At 45.6% G+C, this 24,225-nt stretch overlaps 1 protein-coding gene across 2 annotated transcripts in view; it reads left to right on the top strand.

Annotated features, from left to right (window-relative positions):
- ANKS6 (ankyrin repeat and sterile alpha motif domain containing 6) overlaps window positions 1-24,225 on the top strand; it is a 464,962-nt gene that overhangs the window by 286,603 nt on the left and 154,134 nt on the right. For both annotated transcript variants that reach the window (XM_086965382.1, XM_086965381.1), the window contains exon 13: window positions 18,388-18,455. In XM_086965382.1, the coding sequence (XP_086821508.1) occupies window positions 18,388-18,455 (68 nt within the window). The remainder of the gene's footprint in view (window positions 1-18,387; window positions 18,456-24,225) is intronic.

Raw genomic sequence — 24,225 nt, 5'->3', positions numbered from 1 at the left:
CTTAGAAAATACAAGATCGAAGTCATTAGAACCAAACAAGAATATTTCACCACCCTCACCACCTCCTTATCCTCCTCTAAGGAGCTTTTTAAGGTGGTAGATTCACTCATAACCCTTCAATCCCCTGACCCCGTAACAGCGTCCCAAGAGCTCTGCAACAACATCGCCTCTTTCTTTCAGACCAAAATATCCGATATACATTCAGCTCTGGAACGTCAAAAATCACTCATGAACGGGCCCCCCTCCCCAGGGCCTATTGACTTCGTCCCGACAGCATCATCCCTCAGGAGTACCTTAGACTCTTTTCCCCCTCTCTCTTGTGACACTCTTGACTGCTTACTTAACAAAACCAAGTCTGGCTCTCCTCTTGATGAATGTCCCCTAAGGATCCTCAAACAATGCAGAGCAACTTTTCTGCCGCCTCTGGTCGACATTATGAACAGAGCCATGAGAGACGGGGTCTTTCCCACGCAATGGAAAAGAGCGGTGGTAAGACCTCTCCTGAAGAAAGCTACCCTGGACCCATCAGTTCTAAAAAACTTCCGACCAATCTCCCTTCTCCCTGCCCCAGCAAAGATGCTAGAGGCGCACCTCAATCTCCATCTTACCGCCTTTATCGAAAGCTCGGACTGTCTCGATCTCTCCCAACATGGTTTCAGGAGGGATCACAGCACTGAGTCTGCCCTCACCATAGTGTTGGACAACATACGCACACGGGTGGATGAGGGCCAGACCACCCTCCTGATTCTTCTAGATCTGACAGCGGCTTTCGATACCCTTTCCCCCTCAATACTAACAACTCGTCTGAGGGAGATTGGGGTACAGGGTGCAGCCCTGGATCTTCTCACGTCCTTTCTCTTCCATCGAGAACAAAGAGTGAAGCTGGGGGACTATATATCTCCATCCCTTTGACGTAAATAATTAATTTACTCTCTTAATTTCTATGCAGGTAAGTACTTAATCAATAATAACTCAGATCGGAAAGAAAAAACCAGAGTCCGTGGTGTTAGAGTTTCTTAGGGGTTTTATTCCTCAGAAAGGAATGGTCATGACCAGGATATCGGATTCTGACCACCACAGGGGTGTCAGAAGGGATAGAGCGCTACATTTTATTGACAATACATAGCTTATATACTTAATTCATATCATAAGCAACAGTGCAGGAGGCGTAACAGTTGAGAGAAGACAAGATAACAGTATACACGTGGTACTAGTACGTAATCAAGAGGCGTGAACTGGAGATGTGTGCTAGAAACGTCACTGATAGGTGTCACCAAGGGGTGGCGTTTAACAGAAATGTTGCAATGTCAGCAGAAATCAGAAGCTTGGATGCGCGCGCAGCTGCATGACGTGTGCTTGGAGGGGTGCAGGGGACTTGACATTTACACTGACGGAAAGAGACAGAAGTCTGGCATGTCAGATCAACTTGTACTTCTATCATATCTGATATCTGATGTTTAGGAACCATATTATCTGGGCGGAAAGGTCTCTAGGGCAGAAACTATTCTATGCTAACTGTGGATGCGTGTATAAGCGCCTAAGTGTCTGCATGAGAAGCGCGGGGGCACGGGGCCTTCCATGGAAGCATGGTAACAGAGGCTATGAATTACTTGCACTGAAACGGGTCGGCCCTTTGGCTCTGCAGCTGGGGAGGATGTTTACTGAAGCTGGTAGGCAGGAATGCATTTTCGAGGAGCGGAACAGATAACTCGAAGGTTATAGTCAGTCTTGGCAGAAAGCAGGCTGAGCTAAGCGCAAGGGGCCGCGCTGGAAGTAAGTCAGAGTTCACGGGTACAGAGGCAGCCTGGGCTGAGACCGTCATAGTCAGAAGCCAGAAAAAGAGGCTCGATGGCAGAAATTCAGGGCCTACTTTGCCAGAGCAGGAAAAACATGTAAAGTACACTACAAAAAGACGTTGGCATAGCATACTTAGGAACGGACTATTTAACCCATTCAGGGTGGGTCTGAAAGAGGACAAGTTAACGTTGGACGCAAATGTATTTGCGTCTTCATAGCTGGCACAGGAGGGAAGTTACATGCACTTTAAGCTGGTACATGGAGTCGGTGGGGTACGCGCTAGGGAACACAACTTGACCATAAAATTTATATTTCCTCATTCCCTCCTTGTTCCCTACGGACCCTTCATGATATATCAATCCTCATGAATCGATCAGTTTGTTCTTGTAACATCATTTGTTCTTCTTTCTTTCTTTTACGTTTTGAGAAAAAACTGGAATGTTCAATACAAGAGGTGGCACATAGTCCACAAATCGCTGGCCCACGCTGCAGGCACAGGCAGCAACTGAATACTAGGACTAGGCCAATGCCTAGGAAGGATAGGATCTTCCATCCCCAAGCGGTTAACGTTGTCCAGAACCAACCGGACCAAGTCCAGGTGCCTGGATCCTGATGTATCTGATTTGCAATTTTATGGAGACGTGTAATAGCTTGATATACAGATGGTGCGTTTTGTGGTATGAAAACACAGCAACTTGACCCGATGACCTTACAAGCTCCGCCTCTATCTGCCAAGATGACGTCAATAACAAGACGATTCTGAAGGACAACAACCCGCATGGCGGACTGTTCTTCTGTTAGGTTACCTAAGGCGGAGGCAGTTTCATTCACTACTGCTTCAAGCGTTCTAGTTAATCTACGTATTAATTTACTATTCTGAACAGGTCCTAAAAAGAAAAAGAATCCTTTATTAAAATCGGTGTACTGTTCCCATGCCGTTTCTGTGTAGTCGACAAGTGGGATATCTCTTCTGGGTCTATTCTTTACTAGATTGGTATTTCTATGGTAATCAGGGGGAGCTAGGAAAACAGGTGGCAGAAGGAATGCAATGTAACAGGTACCATCCCAATCTGGAGGTAGACGTATGTATGCGGTATGACCACAAACAAAGTAAGAATGACTAATAGCTTTAAAGGACGATTTTCCATGATCGCTGAATTCGACCACAGTAGTACATTTACTATGACCTAAGTGTACTGAACCTTTCTTCCTGATACATAATTCGCCAGTAACTGGCAATACTGACATAGTAGGTATAACAGGTGCGTCTTCGGATTCAACAGTAAGGATCATAAGGCTGATTGTATAGTTACCTAATCCATACACTTCATTTTCTAGATCAGTTCCTATTCTAGTGGGGAGTCCCTCCTTATCAGGGTAACAAACGTCGAGCAGGACCAAGTTCAGGTTTCCCCAAACCCAGCCCCCGTCGAAAACAGCAATATCAGGATCTAAGGAATTAATTATTTTAAACCATGCACCGCAGGAGCCATTGTGAGTGAATGGGTACGGAAAGAGGGGCAGAGCTCCCTTGTAATTCTGGTAGGGAGGGAGTCGGCCACATATCCAGCAGTCTGTAGCATTGTTAGTTTGATGGGAATGATGTAGCATACTGATGAACGTATTGTTGCGCAGCGCAAGTCTGTAGGAGAGTTCATGAGGAGGCAACTTGCTAAAAGTGTGTTCAGCAGAGACATTGTAAACAGATTGTTCACGCTTGAAAATAGGGTAGTAGATAGGTAAAAGGATGCTTGCAACAATAATTAAAATACTCAGAATAAACATGATTAATAGTGTCACTATACAGTGACTACGCAGTGATTTACAATATACATGTTTCTTAATTCGCCTCTCTCTCTCTCTATCTCGATCTAGGGGATACATGTCAGAAACTATTTAACCGATTCACCTAGGGGAGGACTTAAACAATTAAACTGTCTGACTTGCTAGATCGGAGTTTCATGCGATACTCCTCTTGGGGAGTTTTTTCTCGTTCAGATTCTGTAAAGTCTTTCGGCTCAACACAGTCTTTGGTGGGGGTGGACGAGTCTCGGTCAGGTTTCAGTTCAAAGAATTTTTTCACATGACTCGTGTGAACCCACCCCTTTCTCCCTTCGATCTTCACGGCGGTCCTCGTGGTGAGAAGGACGGTCTTCGGCGATTTCCAGCGGGGCTCCAACGGACTCTTTCTATCAAAATTGCGCACTAATACGAGGTCCCCAGGACGGACATCATGTGGCTTTACATCAGTGTTGTCAGGGAAGGCTGCGGCAACCTGTGAACGACATGATTGGAGTGCAGACATCAAGGAGGCAAGGTAATCTGTCAACATGTTACAATCAACATCAGTAATCTTTTTCGGAATGGGCGTCCCCCACATATTCGGTGGTCTGCCAAAGACCACCTCGTACGGGGATAGCCCTGATCTCGAATGGGCAACCATTCTCATGTAGAATAGTGCCACTGGCAGGGCGACTATCCAGTCGACCCCTTTCTCCTGACATATTTTTGCAAGGCGTATTTTTAGTGTCTGGTTATGCCTTTCTACCAGGCCTGCGGCTTCAGGATGTCGGACGCAATGGAATTTCCACTGGTATCCCAGTAATAAAGAAACTTCTTTCATTAATGCAGATGAGAATGGCTGACCGTTATCTGAATACACGACACGAGGCAAGCCGTATCGTGGGAAGAATTCACGAACCAGCTGCTTGGCAGTGGTCTGAGCAGTGTAATCTGGGACTGGGTATGCTTCGGTCCAGCGGGACAGAGCACCGACAACTACAAGAACATATTTAAATCCTCGACAACGGTCCATCTGGATATAATCCATCTGGAGGACTTCAAAAGGGTGATCGGGAGGATGAAATCCACCTTGCTCTACAGGGACGCTTTTACCTGGATTGAACTGACAACAGATCATGCAAGTACGCACTTTCTGTTTCGCTGCTGCTCGTAAGTGTTTATTGTTCCAAAGATTTTGTAAACTGTCTAGCATCGCTTTCTCTCCTAGGTGTGCTGGGCTATGTGCTGTATTTATCATGACTTGAACCATAGAGTCAGGGAGGAACCATGTAGATTTTCCCTTCGTCATCCAACCTTGATCTGTCTGGATCCCTCCTAGTTCAATCCATTTCTTTATTTCTTCTGGGGTAGCGTGTGTCTGAATGTCCATAACATCTAGTGCGGGATCCCTGACTGTCATGCAATTTGTCGGTCCTATTGTCTTTGTCATGTCAGTTGTCTGAGTGTTAGTCAATGCTGTACGTTTTGCTGTCTGGTCTGCCAGGTCGTTACCCTGGGAGACAGAATCTGTGACTTTAGTATGTGCTTTACACTTCATGACGGATATGCCTGAAGGCAGATGTATTGCTTCTAACAGTGCTTGAATGAGGGGACCATGTTGGATCTTGGCCCCGTGAGAGGTCAGAAAACCTCGTTCTTGCCATAACATGCCGAAGTCGTGTACAACTCCGAACGCATAACGGGAATCAGTGTATATGTTGACATTTCTGTTCTTGGCTAGAATACAGGCTCGGGTCAGAGCGATGAGCTCTGCTGCTTGAGCAGACAGTGTATCAATACGATGTGTTTCTTTAACTTCAGTTTCAGTGGTCTCTGCATACGCGGCCACTAATTCTCCTGTACTTGTTCTCATACATGAACCATCCACATAAAGTGTCAGGTCAGGATTTGTCAATGGAACATCTGTTAAGTCTCGTCGGGGCTTTGTTACTGCATTAATGATCTCTATGCAATCATGCGGGGCTGGATCTGTCATAATTGTAGGTAACAGTGTTGCTGGGTTCAGGATGCTGCAGCGTCTGATTTCTATGTGTGGCTGGAATAGTGTCAATTCGTAACCTGTCAGTCGTGCTATGGTCAAGTGTTGAGTCTGAGTTCTGTTTAAAAGAACCTCTACAGAGTGTGGAACTTGTACTGTTAACTGATGGCCTAAAACAATTGAATCGCTCTGTCTGATTGCTAACGCTGTTGCTGCTACTGACTTTAAGCACGCAGGGAGTGCCTGGGCTACTGAATCCAATGTACTTGAAAAATAAGCGCAAGGCTTATGTGAACCTGCTTGATCTTGAGTGAGGACAGACAATGCTGTACCATCACGTTCTGTAACAAAAAGTGTAAACGGTTTGCTGTAACATGGTGTCGCTAAAACTGGTGCTTGGCATAATGCTTTCTTTAATTCCTCAAAGGCTTGTGTATGTTCCTGAGTCCAAGGGAGGGCAGTCGAAGTTGCTGCCTCCTGCGTCGTTAACTGGATGAGTGGTTTAGCTAGAAATGCATATTGAGGAATCCATTGTCTGCAGTACGAGGTGAGGCCTATGAAGGCCCGCACTTCCTTTTGTGTCTGGGGTCGTGGCATGTTTACAATTAACTGAATGCGATCGGGAGTGAGCTGTCTCCCCACTTTGGACAGCAAGTGACCCAAGTATACAACTTGCTGAACACAGAATTGTAGCTTTGAAGGAGACACCTTGTGTCCCTTATCTGCCAGGAAATGTAAAACTGTCAATGATGCTTGTTCACATTCGGACTCACTTCGTGCGGTGATCAGTAGATCATCGACGTATTGCAGTAAAGCGGTGTTAACTGGCATTTGAATACAATCTAGTTGTCTTTTCAGTGCTTGACTATAGATGCTGGGGCTTTCTGTGAATCCTTGAGGTGCGCGGGAAAATTTGAAACTTCGTCCATTTAAACTGAATCCGAAGAGATATTGGCTCTCCGGATCAATAGGTACACTGAAGAAAGCGTTCTTGAGATCAATTACAGTAAAGAACGTTGCTTCTGAATCAATAGCAGTCAATAGGGAAGAGATATCGGGGACCACAGGATACTGTGGTACAATGCATTTATTCAATTCTCGAAGATCAATCACCAGCCGATATACTGGCGGTGCATTGGGGTCAGTACGTTTAAGAATTGGAATGATAGGTGAATTACAGATATTGGAGTCGGTCTCTACGACCACTCCCAGGGCAATAAGCTCTTCAACAATTTTCAGTAAAGCCACTACAGCATCGGGTGGTAACTTGTATTGTCTGATTCTGGGTAGAACAGCTCCTGTCTTGAGTGAAACACGGTATGGAGTGATATGCATACAACCTACGTCAGCTGGGCCTTTTGCCCATAGGTGATCTGGTACATCTTTCAATCTGACATCAAATTCTCGTAAAACATAATGACCCTTGAAATCCCGTAGAAAGAGTCTAACTCCCTCCGGGGAACAGCATATTATAGCTCCTAGAGCCTTCAATGTTTTAATTCCTAACAGATTTTCTGGACATGAATTCGTAAGTAACAAATCTGTAACTCGTGATAATGGACCCACAGCCAACGGTACTGGTTCCGATACTTCATTTACAATAGGCTGTCCTGAAAAACCAAGGGAAACATTCTGTGAGCCTGAGAGGGGTGCCCCTGGGACTTCATTATGACTGATTGTGGTGCGGCTTGCCCCTGTGTCAATTAAAAACTTTCTGTCTTTTCCCAATACGTGACTGTGTACATAAGGACCTTCTTGATCTACAGGAATTTCAATAAGAGGCAAACCACCTTCCCTCTCTAGGCTGTTTCATGTATATCGGGGGTAATCTGGATATGCAGATTGGGCATACTGGTACATCTGTTGCGAGACTTGCTGAGTCGCGGCAATGGGCTGTGGTCCTGCTACTGTCTGTGCTGTATGAGATGAGGCATGTATAGGCTGTGTATTCTGCATTGGCTGTACATTTTGTGAAGTCTGTTGCTGGACCTGGTCTTGTCTAGGCGGATGCGATCTTTCTTTAGTTTTACCTGTTGCTATGTTATGTTTCAGGACTGGGCATTCATGTACGTAATGACCTAGCTGTTTACAGTAATTACATGTCCCTTTAACGGGAGCTGTAATGTGACTTGTCTGGGTCCCACCTTTTCTCTGACCGTCGGCTGGGACCGTCTGAGCTACTAACATTTTCATCTTGGTGTCTTTCATACGTTTCTGTTCCTGATCTTGTTCTTCTCTAATTCTGTTCTGATGATATTGTAACATTTGTAACATCTGGGATGGCGTATTTGCCTGCCAAGTACTTTCAACTTTGTACACTCTATTTTTAACTAATGGTAGGGAGTTCTCGACTAGTTTTGATACAAAAAGGTGTGGATATGATTCGCTGCTTGGTTGTAGGCCACTATTTATAATGAAACATTTCTCGAATCTTGAATAGAAGTCACTAGTATCCTCATCATGTTTCTGTTTACAGGACGAGATGGCGTCCCAATCTTCCTTTCTAGTTGTCAATAATCTTGGCAGAACCTGTACTATTAATCCGGGTAATGCTTTAGTCTTGTCCCCAAGGCCTACCCCTGGGACTCGTTTGCTTTCTTCGTCTTCTATTTCTGCCCATGCAATCTTTGTGTCTCCCACTTCCCATTCTTTTTCCTTTAATTTCTCGTAAATGCCCGTGGGCAACAGCACTTTTAACATTTTCATGATATCATCATACGTGTAATCCCCCATTAGTAACATGTCTTTAAGCTCTCTGTGAAAACCTGCAGGGTCTTTATCATGACACGGAACTAGTTTCTTCATTTCTAACAGTTCTAACTTAGTCAGTGGCGTGTGTACATATACACGTTTCAAGGCGTGATCCGCACCCATAACTGGGTGTACTTCTCGTAAGGGGTTCTGGCTTTCAATGCCACTACCGCATTGCATGTGGTACATTTTCCTGTCTGGAGGCGGGGCCGGAACATATTCAGAGCTTATGAAAGTGTTATATTTATGTCGTTGTTCTAGAATTATTTGTATTAACTTGGTACTGAAACCTCTCCATCTATCCATGAGTAGTGCTTCTAATGTTTCGTGTAAGGGACCTGGATCGGAATGTTTATTTCTGTATTTCGTGAGGAGGTGCTGAATCATGTATACACTTGCTAATTTCTGTTCGTCTGGGGAAAGGTTTAGAAACGTCTGTGCTAAGGTATCATCACTATATATGTCCGGATTTTCGGCCCATAAGATGGCTGACCGGGCTAGTTCTTGTTCATCCATTGAATTGAGTACATGGTACCCCATTCTTTCTCGTAGTCTTTTATCAGTCTCCTGGAACTGGTGTTCAGAAGAATTCGGGTTTGTTAAAGCAGAGAGAAAGACTCTCTTGTTTTCCGGACGGATGCCCTTCCTAAGGTAAGTTCCCTTACCTACATACGCTATGGTATCTGTAGCTCGTTCTGGTTCTTCAAGTTCTTCTTCCTCCTCGGAGGAAGCTTTTTCTTTCTGGTGTGCTGTTATCACTGCTTTTCTAATTTTCTTGTACATACTGGCTATGCAAGCCCCCTTGTCATGTTTTCCTTCAGCTATATTTTGACCCCACTTGTTCAGTGCATCTAATTCACTTTGATCTGTTCCAGGCCTGTCTCGTTCTCTTATTAGGCAATTTATGAAAAATCGTAGTATTTGTGCTTGAATGTCAACTTTCTGTTTCTCCATGGCATCCTTGATACTGTCAGGGTCTTTCCCTGTCTGAACAAACTCATATATTCTATCTAGACGGTCCTTCATTCCTACATAGCATAGCAAGATATCAGTAGCAGATCTTAACCGTAGTGATGCCAAAATCATTAGATCGTTTTTTCCGGGTACTGGATCATATCTGCAAACTGAAATGTTTTCTTTTAATGCGTCCAGGCGGGGTGACCTGAACGTGAGAGGACTCTGCATATCCCTGAGATGGAATCTGTGTGTTAATGGCGGGGTCCGAAGACCCGCGGTCGCACCTCCTGAGGCGGACGCTTGGGCATTATCTCCCTGTGGAGTCTGGATCTGAACTTGAGTTTGTCGCTTGGTAGGATCAGGTAGACGTGGTTTCGGTAGGTCAGTTTTGAGTGCGGGAAGTGGCGGGGCTGGCGGAACGTGATCCGGGGGCGGGGTGCCACCCCTGCCCCTGTCAGTAGGCAAGGCACGAACAGGCAGATTGGTGTAAGCCGGTGCTACATCCTCTAGATAAGAATTTAGGAATATGTCTTTAGTAGTCTTATGCATTACTTTAGTTGGAACTAATGGTGGCGGTAAGTTTTTCGGTATTTCTGATAGGGCCTCAGGTGTACCCTCGGCCGCGAGATACATACCATTTACGAGATTGTTTCGGGCACGGTCTATTTGTTCTGTTTTTACTCGGATCCCTTCAGTAACTAACTCGTTTTCTTGGGCCTTGTCTGATTCTTTAAGTCTGTCTTCTCTACGGAGTGCTTTCTCAGCACGCTTATGTGATTCCTTACGCCAGAATTCTATGGCGTCTTTCTGAGATTGTCTAGCTTTCTTTTTCCATAATGCTTCTTCTACCTTCATGATGCACTCGGCATCCCATGTTCCGGTAGTGGGCCATCTGTGTCTTTCGTCTAGATGCTTGGTATAATCGGCCCATAAGTCTAGATACAATATGGCATCTATGCCATGTTTATGATACATAAAGTTACCTGGAGTGTCCCTAGGGGGAATAGGAATTTCTTCCTCCAGTATCCCTTTCCTAGTTCCTATCTGCTTTAACTTGTTGAAAAACGGCATCTTGTTTACTTATTACTGAATACTCAATCCTAACTACTTAATACTGGATACAGCTAGTTTATACGAAAAACACAATAATGCACGTTAAACGGTCACATTCATACCACGACATTAATCACACAAGAAAACATTTGAGACATAGATGACTACCCTCTATACTGGATGTACTGCTAAACAGTACAGATACACTGGTGTAACAGTGCAGAAATTCAGAATACTAGATATACTGCTAAACAGTACAGATACACTGCCTAAAAACAGTGCAGACCGGACTTGTGTACCCAAACCCGTCTAGATACGTCCCAGCAATGGTACTCACCGGGAAGCACGGAAACAGAAGGCCTCGGAAAACTCGACTGGACTGGACTCGACTCGGCTCGACTTCGGGAAACTTCGGAAAACTTCGGAAAACTTCGGAAAACTGGTGGGCCTCTTGACACCTCGGACCTTTCTTCTTTCGGCTAGGCTCTGGTCGGGATCCTCCGCACTCCTCACCGCCTCGTCTGGGCACTGATCGCAGTCTTCGTCACCTCCGTGGGTCAGAGGGAGATGCAGGAAATCCTGCCGGTACGCGTAGGTTCCATCTAACTGATGGCAGGGGACAGAGCTTGCAATGCGCCAACCGGCGCGTGAGGTGGGGGAGGGGTCCCTGTTCGGGCGCCAAAATGACGTAAATAATTAATTTACTCTCTTAATTTCTATGCAGGTAAGTACTTAATCAATAATAACTCAGATCGGAAAGAAAAAACCAGAGTCCGTGGTGTTAGAGTTTCTTAGGGGTTTTATTCCTCAGAAAGGAATGGTCATGACCAGGATATCGGATTCTGACCACCACAGGGGTGTCAGAAGGGATAGAGCGCTACATTTTATTGACAATACATAGCTTATATACTTAATTCATATCATAAGCAACAGTGCAGGAGGCGTAACAGTTGAGAGAAGACAAGATAACAGTATACACGTGGTACTAGTACGTAATCAAGAGGCGTGAACTGGAGATGTGTGCTAGAAACGTCACTGATAGGTGTCACCAAGGGGTGGCGTTTAACAGAAATGTTGCAATGTCAGCAGAAATCAGAAGCTTGGATGCGCGCGCAGCTGCATGACGTGTGCTTGGAGGGGTGCAGGGGACTTGACATTTACACTGACGGAAAGAGACAGAAGTCTGGCATGTCAGATCAACTTGTACTTCTATCATATCTGATATCTGATGTTTAGGAACCATATTATCTGGCCGGAAAGGTCTCTAGGGCAGAAACTATTCTATGCTAACTGTGGATGCGTGTATAAGCGCCTAAGTGTCTGCATGAGAAGCGCGGGGGCACGGGGCCTTCCATGGAAGCATGGTAACAGAGGCTATGAATTACTTGCACTGAAACGGGTCGGCCCTTTGGCTCTGCAGCTGGGGAGGATGTTTACTGAAGCTGGTAGGCAGGAATGCATTTTCGAGGAGCGGAACAGATAACTCGAAGGTTATAGTCAGTCTTGGCAGAAAGCAGGCTGAGCTAAGCGCAAGGGGCCGCGCTGGAAGTAAGTCAGAGTTCACGGGTACAGAGGCAGCCTGGGCTGAGACCGTCATAGTCAGAAGCCAGAAAAAGAGGCTCGATGGCAGAAATTCAGGGCCTACTTTGCCAGAGCAGGAAAAACATGTAAAGTACACTACAAAAAGACGTTGGCATAGCATACTTAGGAACGGACTATTTAACCCATTCAGGGTGGGTCTGAAAGAGGACAAGTTAACGTTGGACGCAAATGTATTTGCGTCTTCATAGCTGGCACAGGAGGGAAGTTACATGCACTTTAAGCTGGTACATGGAGTCGGTGGGGTACGCGCTAGGGAACACAACTTGACCATAAAATTTATATTTCCTCACCTTCCTGTGCAATGTAGGGTCCCTCAGGGGTCGGCTTTAAGTCCGACCCTCTTTAATATCTACGTGACCCCACTTGCCAGGCTGATCAGATCTTACGGGATGGAGATAATTTCCTATGCTGACGACACCCAGATCCTGGTCTCTCTCTCCCATGCTAGCGCTCCTACTGCCTCCAATTTTAGATCTTGCATGGAGGCAGTCGGCAAGTGGATGATAACAAACTCGCTTAAACTAAATGGAGAGAAGACAGAGGTGATGGTGTTCGGAGGGAAAGAGGAAATTTGGTCACCTAGCTGGTGGCCAGAGTCACTGGGAGCCAGCCCCACCCCCACCATCTCTGCTAAGAATCTGGGGGTTATGATTGACCCCGCCCTGGACATGAGCAAGCAGATTAGTCGTACCATCTCCACCTGCTGGGGCATGATTCATATCCTGAGAAGAATTAGGAATTACCTCTCCCTCCAGGCCAGGAAACAACTAGCAGTTGCTTTAATAGGCTCTAGGATTGACTACTGTAATGCCTTGTATGCGGGCCTGAAAAAAGGCCTACTGCAACGCCTACAGGTAGTCCAAAATGCCGCTGCCAGATTTGTCCTGGACCTCCCCAAGCGCTCCTCAGCCACAGCAGCTAGAAAGCTGCTACACTGGCTCCCCGTAGAGGCCCGGATCAATTTTAAGATATTGTGCCTTACATACAAGGCTTTGGCCAGAAACAGCCCTTCTGGTCTAGGCTCCATCCTGTCCCGCTATCTCCCCACCAGAAACCTTCGATCTTCCGGGAGACTTCTGTTAACGACCCCTCGTTTCAGGAGAGCGAAATGGGGTGGTAAGGCCTTCTCCACCTTGGCCCCTACCTGGTGGAATGCTCTTCCTCTGGAAATAAGATCTCTGCCCACCCTTCAGGCTTATAAAAAGGCTCTGAAAACCCACCTTGTTACGCAAGCGTACATGTAGCATAGCAGCATTCTTCTTTTTTGACCTCTTTCTGTTAGGCGCCTTGATACCTGCGGGTCATTGTCTGCGCATTATAAATTTTAATCATCAATCATCATCATCACAAGAGAGAAGGACCCCTGCAGCTCAAAAATAAAACCATGCATTGGCTGACCGAGAATAGACCGCTCCCTGGTAACATCAACGGGGAGATCGTGCATGTACGCCGACTCCCATGGCTGGGGAGCCGAGAAAAAGACATCAAGGGTGAGCTCATTGTGGTTATTTTTAGAGACCCTGAAGCGGTTAGGCACATCCTCAGCTGGATGCCTGGGAATTTAGGTAAAACAATCATGCCCTGTGACCTCACATACTTTTATCCAAGAGCCCTAGTGGCTCCCATGTCTTGTCCTTGGCCACCCCCTGCCCTATTGAGTAATCCAGGTACCAAATTTAATAATCCATACTTGTCCTCGATGCCCAGTTCTATGGCCCCAGAGAATGTATTTGGGTGGGAAACTGTTCCCCATAGGGGCTATGGTAGTAATTCCGGGAGGCCGGTTCACATGCTTGAAACAAGGGGGATGGAACATCTGCTCCCCTTTACTCGTCTGGAAGTTAAAAATAGATTTGAAGCCTTTTCAGGCCTCGAAGATTGCGTTGGGTATTTTCACCAACCCACCGCTATCTCCGAGGAGTAATAGTAACAATATGAAGCTAAGTCGCTGCAAACAGACCTGTCCAACTATTAGTGTACATGAAGGCCAGGGGAACGCGGGAGGTAACGCTGCCAATACCACCGGGGAAAATGACACGTTGCAGCCAGATAACCCAACTCCTTGTAGTGTGCGGGCCCAAGATAATATCCTACCTGATAGTGCACATGTCTATGCACAGATCTCCCGTGACCAGCCTGACACGACTTCAATATCCCTTGTCCCATTTAACCAGGATTCAACATTCTCATTTGGGTCCCCTGCTTCGCAAGTGGTTATTGATCACGCCAAAACCGGGACATCGGGTTCCAAATCTATATCTCCACCCGGAATTTTGAAGGTTTTGTCATGGAATGTTGCCGGTATCGCCAACAAAATACATACTGATGAATGAGACTCCATAGTAACTAATAGTGATGTTTGTCTCTTCCAAGAGACTTGGGCTAGGGAATCCCTATCCAGAATGGGATATGCAGTTTTTGAAATCAAGGCCAGCTGGAGTGGTAAGGGGAGGCCCTCGGGTGGCTTGGCGGTGTGGGTAGGTAGCCACATTGGATGCACTGCGGAGAACATAGTTACGTCTTCCCAGGACATACAGTGTGTTATACTGAAGTGGCCCAATGCCCCTAAGATAGCAATCATAAATGTGTATTCCCGTCCTGTTGGTCCAACTATGGAGTCACCCACACTTGAAGACCTTTCGTCTTTTTTGGGCCAGCTACCTGAAGACTGTAAGATAGTGATGGGTGGAGACTTTAATTGTCACTTTGAACCACTAGAGGGGTTGAGGGAAGGGGCGCTTACTGCAGAAGATGATTTTTGGGGTGTCCCGGTGTGCCAATCTCCTCACCCTAAATCTTGGTCCCCACTTGCGGTACAAATTATGTCTTTGACGCTCAATTTTGCGGTAAGGGCATGCAATGGACGAACAATCTCAGATACCCCCTCACAATGTACCTTCAATAGGAAGGACCATGAGTCACGGCTGGACTACATCTTTGTAGATATTAGTTTGTGGCCCAGGGTCGAGGACTTTAAAGTAGTCCCACGTACGGATAGCGACCATAATGCACTTCTACTACACTTAGTGCATTCTGCAATAGTACCTGGCCCGCAGCCCGCTGAGACTAGGGAGGACCCATGCAATCTGGTACTCACCTCTAACAGGCGTAGGGTTAAATGGGAGAAACTGGCAAATTCGAAAGAAAGCACCAGGAAATTGTATGAGCTAGTACTCCCCAAGTTTGAGGATCTGGACAATTTAATTAATCAACCCAGACCTGAAGACTTTAACAAGAGTTTAGCTCTAATTCATGAAGAGTTAGTGGGTGCTCTGGGTGAGGTCCTCTACCCGGAGGTAGCGCGGTGTAAGCAAAAGACCAGAACCTCTTCCTGGTATAACCTAGCCTGTAAAAAGGCTAAGACTGAATTATTAACAGCAGTAAAAGCAGGTACTGATAGGACTAGGGTGGCCAAGCTTAGGCGTGAATATAAGGGTGTAATGGCCCGGGCAAGGTCAGAATGGGACTGGGACAGATGACAGGATCTCTCTTCTGCCCTTGAAACGAGGGACTCCAGGAGATTCTGGTCACTAGTGAATATCGGCTCAGGCGAACCAAAAGCTGCAGTAGAGCCCAATATTGCAGCTTCTGTGTGGGAAGCCCACTTTGGTAAACTCTATGAAGATAGTTTTGATGGTACCAATGATGTGGCTGCTGCTTTCCTATCCCAATCTGGCGATAGATTGGAATTCAGTCTCGGGGTGGTGGCCAGTCAATAGATAGACTGGCGCTGGGTAAAGCTCCGGGACTCGACAAACTGCCCGGTGACCTTTTCAGGTCCCACCCTGAGATCTGGGCCCCGTACCTCCATATTCTTTTCCATTCTATTGCAGGAGGCATGGAGATCCCCTGTACTTGGCTGGGGGCAGAGATAGTTCCCATTTTCAAGAAGGGCTGTCCTCTCCTCCCAGCCAATTACAGGCCGATCAGCCTTATAGACGTGCCCCAAAACTTTTTTTCCCGCCTCATACTGGACCATCTCCTGGACTGGATGGAGGATAGAGATATTCTAAGCCCCCTTCAGGCTGGCTTCAGGAAAAACACGTCCACCATGGACCAGATCTTCCGCCTCGTACTCCTCTACTGGAAATCTGTGAGGATCGAGGGAGGGAGGCTGTATATGGTGTTCGTGGACCTGAGGTCAGCATTTGACCTAGTCCCCGAAAACATTTTTGGGAGGTTTTAAATGAGATGGGAGTTCCAACTCATCTCTTACAGGCCATAATTAGACTTCATGAAGGTACTTTTGCTCAGGTTCGATGTGGGAGGGGTGGAGTTTTGTCAAAAAGGTTCCCGGTCCTTAGGGGGGTAAGCCAGGGTTGCGTGTTGGCGCCAACCCTGTTTTGCCTTTACGTTAATAACGTCTTATCCCATCTTAGTAATGTCAGGGACAATGATGCCCCATTTTTGGCGGGCAGGAGGGTGCCGGCCATCATGTTTGCTGACGATACCCTCCTGCTCTCCAAATCTCCGATGGGAATACAGCGGACCCTGGATGGATTTGGTCTCTTCTGTAGACAGTACGGTCTAGAGATCAATACAGGGAAGACCAAATTCATGATATTTAACCCCTCCACCAAGACAAGACCAAACCCTTCATTGAGCTCCGTAAGTCTGGAGAGGGTAAAAACATTACAGTGTCTGGGGGTAACACTGCATGAGAATTTAGCTTGGGAACCTCAGATAGCAAGAACACGGATAAGGCTGTCTCAACTGTCTGGGGCAATCTTGAAGGTTACGAATACCTCTACTTTTAAACCTATTGCCCCGGCAGTTGAAATGTACAAAACACAAGCCAAAGCGGCTGCATTATATGGCAGCGAGTTGTGGGGCCATAGAGCTGGAAAAGCGCTCACGAGTGTAGAAAACAATTTTCTGAGACGCCTTTTGGCCCTTCCCCGTGGTACACCCCTTCTTCCTCTAAGATTAGACATGGGCCTCTCTCCCATAGGGCAGGATCTTGAATCAAAGCCGTTAAGATTTTGGCACAGGCTTTGGACTACCAATGAGCTTAAACACTACAGGCAAGATCTTATCCATGTAATGAACCTAAACCAATGCGACAAAATTCCGTGGCTAACCTTTGTAAAGAAAGAACTGTATCGGCTGAGTCTCCATGAGCTTTGGGAGGCCCCTGAGTTAGGTTGTCAAAAAGTTTCCCGGAAAAGACTTGTAGAAGTTCATAAGGAAAGAAGTCTTGCTTCCGTTGTGCTTGCACCCCACAATGGGATTTTAACTGAACATTTCCTGAACTCCAAAAATTCTTACTACTTTGAAAGTTTTATGGACATTATCTTCCCGATATTGGCAAGAAAGCTATTCATCCAATGGAGACTTGGCACCTTACCCATTAAATCCTTCACGTGTAAATGGGCCAAGGGGGAAGACAAAATATGCCCCGGTTGCAGCCACTGTGATGAGGAGGAAATTCATGTCCTGTTCTTCTGCCCAGCCTACGACAGACCTAGGAAACACTGGCTAGTGCCTCTGTGTAGGAACTTGGGCGTAAGGAGTCATGTGATTTCGTACAGAATATTGAAAACCAACACTTCCCCTCATATAGTATTTGCAGTCGCAAAATTCTTAATGGCCATGTGGCACATCAGGAGGAAACTACTAAAAGTCTGATTACCTAAGGATGGTACTGCTAAATTAATAGTACTGCCAATGTATCTTTTGACTACCTTTTGGGAATGGTTGTCTTTTCATTCACCCTTTCAAAGTATCTTTTAATTTAATGTTTTATCTAATATGTATTTTTGTATGCATGTTTTTATATGTATCTTTTATGGCCTAAATGGCCGAAATAAAGAATTTTGGATTTGGATTTGGATTTGGTATTCCCATTTAAAAAAAGGTAAATTTCTTTCAAGTCCGAGCGGCACTTATGTATTCGCAGTTGCTCATTTTTAATGTACTTACTTTTCAGAAAGTCGCTCTAAGGTTCAGAAATGGTTGTGACTAGGCACCCCATGAGATTTGTGGTTATTGTTTTTCTTTAATATGTACTGTATCAGTTGTGTGTGCTTATCTTGAATTGTTTTTACACTTTTACAATGTATGTATATTCTTACTTTTATTTATTGATGATTGGATTTTAGCTGATGTATAGTTTCATGGTGTTCTGCGTATATGGGTTTTTTCCCCCAAAAAACGAACAAAGCTTACTTTGATTAATTGATTTACATAAGGCCTCTGGGTTGCATATGCCGTACATCATTACCATTCTAGTCATAGCTCAGTGTTATTTAGCAAACAAGGGAAAGGCTAAGTAGAACTCCTTGTACGATAAATATTGTTACAGAGAAGTAGCTACAACTTTCTCTGAAACCCTTTGGAAAAAACACATGGAATTGGTTCATTCATGCTTTCCTTGCTTTCAAATGCTTTTGCATTTAAGTGCTATTGCAAGTTTGCTAATATTTACTTTGGTTGTTTCAATCAAGATGAACTGTCTGGCCTCCTCAGAAAACTGTCACTTGAGAAATATCAGCCTATTTTTGAACAGCAGGAGGTGAGTCTCTTACATTATTTTAATTTCTTTTATTTCAGATGGTTATGTTTGTAGGCCTTTTCTGTGCATGATGTAAATGCCAATGGCTAAATCATTTCACTTCTCCGATGTACGTTATGATTTGTAGCTCTCATGTATTGCGCCTTTTAAACAAGAATACTGTGTATCTGATTATGAAGATGCATTTCTGGGTGTACTCTGAAGGCCGAAAGCCAAGTAGGTCTGGTGTTGCTGACCTGATTGTTTTGAAAATCATGAGTGTATTTTTGAACACTGTATTCAACATGGTAAGTTGTAATGTTTCCTTCGTTTCAGGACATTGTAATGCCAAAGCACGAAGCACCTGTGTTGGAAACTGGGCTTTTGTTACTGTTGTCCCCCCACTTTTTACCCTTTTAGCTGCTAGATGCTTATTTTCGACTCTTGGTATGAGGCCTACCAGACCTCAGTGCCAGAGCTCCTTCCCTAAAACAAGGTGGAGTCTAATTGTTCTACAATTGGCTAAGGACTTAAGCACCCCTGTAAGTCCTTAGTAAATGGTACCCAAGGTACCTAAGGCATGGGTGTTAAGGGCTGCAGCAAATCTCATGCCACTCTAAGAGACCCACATACAAATTCCACACAGACTGCCATTGCAGGTTGTGCGACATGGTGCAAACCATGAGTGAAAACATCACAGGACACACTTCTGTGTGTCATGCCAATGTCACTGCATTTAATATATGTAAGCCACACCTACAGCAGACCTTTGAGCCCTAAGCCAGGATGCATTATATTTTATGTGAGCCCATATCTGCCTGAGCAGATATACCCCTGTGATGTCTAGTTCTATTACTAGATATTGCAAGTTAGCAGGGAAGCCATCTTAAGGTATGTACTGGGCACTGGTCAAAACAAGTTACCCAGCTACATAACCGCTTCCCTGAAACCTATAGTGTTTGGTGTCAAACACCTTGTATTAATTCACCCACACTTATTCCAGTGATGGATTTATTAATAAATGCACCCAGAGGGTACCTTAGAGGTACCCCCTGTACCCAACTAGTCCTCTTCTGCGCTGGCTGACTGGTCCAACCTGCCACCACAGATGAGTTAATGAACCCTTGCGAGCGAGAGCCTCACTCTCAGAGGACAGAAACAATGCCTGCTCTAGCAAGAGGTGTTTCGCACCTCTTCCAAGCAGGATGACTGGTGTTCTGCATATCAAGGCAGGACAGTTCAAAGGCCTTTGCCGCCTTTGACCCAAGGCTTCAACTTGAGAGTAGAAATGCCACCGCCTGCCCTGGGCCCATCTGGCACTAGAATAAGCAGGAAAATTAGTTATGCAGGAGGTGTGTTGCACTGCCAGGCTGGACACACTTCTAAGGTGAACAGCCTGAATTGAACACAAAGGTAGAAATTCCACCATCTTGTGTGTGGTGGAATTATTAATTCTGGTACAGGGTGATACCCCAGGGGTAAGTAGCCCATTGGCTACTATCCTGAACACCCATAAATTAAGTATTTAGGAGACCCCCTGACACTAGGACTTCAGATTTCAATGGACACAAAAGGATGAGTGGCCATATAAGACTGCTGACTCGAGAACAGAGAAGCACAACTGACTTGGCGCCAACCCTGCCAGCCTGCCTTCTACACCCGACCCTCATGGGGCAACCGACTCATCCTGCCACTGTGCAGACTCCAAGAAACCCAGAGGACTGCTGTGCTTCGCCAATTGCCAAATGAACTACCTTGGAGGAGAGAAGCTAATCCTCTGCAGCCGCAGGCACCAAAACAAGCAAGATCTGGTTCACCGTCCTACTCACCGGGACCACCGACCCTGCAGCCACCCAGGAAAGGGTAGCCATGCCTCCACAGGTCAGATCCGTCCTCCTGCCAAATGTGGGAAGCCAGCATCGACCGGAGCTGCACAGTACCAATACCTGGGTACTGGACCCCTTTGAGCAGCCAAGGCTTGTTGTGTCCAGTCCGAATACCAACCCAGAGGAAAACCAACCTGCATGTCACCGGACTTCAGGGACAGTGGGACCCACATCATGAGGGGCCCAGCTGTCCTGTTTGCTCCTCTTCAGCAGAAACAAAGACCAAGGGGGAGCCTCTGGCTGCCGACACCTTTAAGTGCTTCTGTACCCGCGCACAACAGCCAGAGTCAGAGGGATTTGATGGTGCCCACGAGGTCTTGAGGTCCACAAGAGCCAAGCCCATCCTTGGATCTTGTAAGACTGAACTTCCAGTTGGAACCTGAATCCTCTTTCTGCAGGCCCCCTCCAACTGCAAGTGGCTCAAGCACTGAACCCGATGCCAAAAGACACCACTGCACCCTAGCCCCGCAGCTGGAGGAGAAGTGGACCAACAGTGTCCCTACGTGCCTGAGCATCTCAAGGGTTGAGCCACCCTGTGGGTTCCCCCGAACTGTTCCCCCAGTCCCAGCCTGCAGCCTCTTTCTGACTGGACTGTTAACCATTAGTTTGAATTGGACACCCAACACCGTAACACACCTCTGCACCCAGACACCACAGAGCGACCCGAAGTGACCTGTTGGTGTAGCGTTTGACCACAACCCAATATTCACCATAATTCCACAAGAACAGTCCGTAAGTCGCTGTCAAGTGCCAAAATGCAGTACATGTTTTCCCCCATTGTACAACATTGCCACTCCCAAAAATTGCACTGTCAAATTTTGCAAACTAAAAATTCATGACTCGAAAAGTACTTACCTGATTCAGATGATCTTGGTATCTAAATTCGTATAAAAGTATGTGTAATATTTATAAATTAGTGTCTGATTTCTTTTTTGAGTATGTTTCTCACTTTCTTCCTTTGTGTGTGCAATAAATGCTTAGCACTACCCTCTAATATGTGTAACTGCTCACCCACACTACCACAACATTTGAGGTGTCATTTGTACCTCTGTAAGCCAACTGGGGTTTGCTTGGACTCTACACAGTCCACCTCCTTTTGGCCCACTATATAAAGAGCCAGATTTCTACAACCTGTATTATAACTTTCTCAAGGAACTGGTATGAAAGAATTTCTACCATTATAGTTACTCGTTCATTGAGGCAAAGAGGGTGGAAGCTAAGCAGGTTAAAGAAAGTTAAGACATTTTCTCGTTTTTTTTCCACCACAGGTGGGTGCTCTAGCTTTCTAAAGTTGTGTGTTTTCTTTATTTAAATCTATGTTTAAAATGTTAAACTTTTGAAGGTTAAGCATGCAATCGATGCTGGCCCACTTGCATTGAGTGTGCTCTCCCTTGGTGAATGGACATCCTTCACCAGCCTTGCTTGGATCCGAATCACATATTCTGTATTAACAAGTCCTATTGGGTCAGTAAGTTTGGGGCAACAGGCAGTGGCTATTGAATTTGCATTTTAATCATGGAATGATATCTTAAAAACAATTGGTCATGTTACCTTTCAGAGCTCAAAGGCACTTCAGGATTAATTGCAATGGGCTTGCTGTTTCACATTTCTATTGCTGTCTCTTTGCCATCATGGGATCCTCTCCAGATTCAGGGAGTGGAATTTGGCATTTCTCCTTACCACCATCTCAGTCCCGTTTTTCTAACATTTCAAGAGTGTTCTTCAACACTGTGCTATTAGTTTAATAAGTTGCCAGTATCTTTATTCCATTAATTTCTTTAAAAGATATGGTTGTGTCCTGTTTGGATGTGGTGAGGCTGTTTCCTGCTGTTGGTGAATAATGGAATAATTCTGATTTCAATTACAAATACAAATTTTTTGATTTGAGACTGAGAGCATGCGCATGCTAGCGCATTTTTCTCGCTTGTGAGACACTGTTGTTGACGAAAAAGGGCTTTATGCCATCCCGTTGCTTACCATTTGTTGGCTTGCATAGCACTCTTCTTTATAGCCTTATATTTCGTCCAGTCAGGCCTAACATCATATTCATAGCATGTGTTGGCATCGTAGCTCTGTGACGTTTTCTACGCCCACGCAGCCTACGTATGCCTCACAGCTACAACATATTTCAAATCAACAACAGAAACATACACACGGTTCCTAGAACCATTCGAACCGTGTAGGAGTCAATCGGAAGGATAAATTCAGTGGACTTCGACATCATTGCTTTCCACAGTCCCGTCGAATGTTCATCTCCAGGTAATGTAGGCTAAAAAAGACAGTCTTTTTAGAAAGTGCCCTTGGTGCTTGTTGAAATACGAATACTCCAACACCCACAACGTATGCAACCTGTGTCTGCTGCCGGAGTACAAAGAACAGGACGATGCTACATGCAACTTATTCAAAAACAAAAAATACTGAGAAGCAGACTGAATTGTAGACTGGCTCATAACATGGAGATGGCAGCGGAGGCTGAGTTTTCCACAGAAGAAGCCCACCTGCTTCACACCAGCAAGGGTGAGAGTGATGTCAATGTTGTAACTGGAGAGGGATATGTCATCACCAGCCCTCACCACGTCCCCTCCGATGAGTTCAGTGAGGGAGAGGACTCAGATGTGCAGGTCCAGAACAATACCCACCAGGCTCTGCTTCCAGGGTTGTGGCCCAGGATGAAGATGACACCAAGGACCGTGAGTACAATAGACCCACTCCATTTAAAGTAGATACTACATAAACCGCCCCTCAACGTCCAGGTGCACCGCAGCCCTCTGGCTCTGGTCACAAGAGTGAGCCTTGGGACAGGACGAGAACTTTCTCAATCCCAATTGGGCAACAAAGCCTAAGGAAAGGCATGGCACTGATACCGATGCTGAAACACCCATCAACCCTGTCACACATCAGCGCCAACAAAACAACCACATCATGCTTCGGCGCCGGACAAGCAGTCGGAGCCGTACAAGTGATCGGTGTTGACCTATACCAAATTGAAACACTCCTCAACTCTGACAAAAGCTAAAGACCATGGTCACTCTTCAACGCCGACTAAAACCTTACCTGTCACCACACCAAAGATAAAGGCACCTTCCTCTGCAATGACAACAGTCCCAGAGAAACAGGCAAAGACATCACAGAAACCTAAAATGCAAGAGGAAGAAGGCAATGTTTTTGAAGCCCTTCATGAATTCATGCAGAAACTGCATCACACTGAAACTTCCAAGCAACAAGGTCAAGACTTGGATTTTCCACAACCACTACCAAAAAGGTTGACAAAGCATAGAGCCACAAGCCCCATGCCACTAATTCGCCCAATATCACCATGCACAACATCTCCTTCACCCTCTCACAAAGCGAAGGGAGGAGACAGCCTTGAGCAGGAGGCTTATTACTCACATGGAGACACACAACAAAGCACAGACACATGGGATGACTACGATGTAGTCCTTCCAGACATAGACATAAAAACCGCCTAACACAGCCAAAGCATTTTCCACCAGATGATACCTCTTATCATAGTGTGATACAAAGGGTTGCAGAATATCATAAATTGCCAATGCAAAGAACAAAGGATGAGACGAATTTCGTGATAGAGACACTTTCCAGGACCGAACGCACAGTGCAGTACCTACCAATGATAGGCTGTATGATGGAAGTATCTAAAGAGATATTTAAAGACCCAGTTAAATCAAGGATACTTAAACCCAGGTTTGAAAGAAAATACAGGTCTTCAACTTCAGACCCTCTCTACATCATAAGTCCCCCTACTGCAAAGTCCTTAGTCATGACTACAGTGCATAAAACACAGCATCACAAAACACTTGGGATGCTCCACTTCTTGACAAGGAAAATAATCCTAGTGACGCTGCAGGAAAAAAGGGTTGCAACAGGACATGCCAATCATTGGCAAA

Source organism: Lissotriton vulgaris, chromosome 4_1 (assembly GCF_964263255.1).
Source record: "Lissotriton vulgaris chromosome 4_1, aLisVul1.2, whole genome shotgun sequence".
Taxonomy (NCBI): Eukaryota; Metazoa; Chordata; class Amphibia; order Caudata; family Salamandridae; genus Lissotriton; species Lissotriton vulgaris.
The sequence above is the reverse complement of the archived record's forward strand: the minus strand, read 5'-3'. Positions and strand labels throughout refer to the sequence as shown.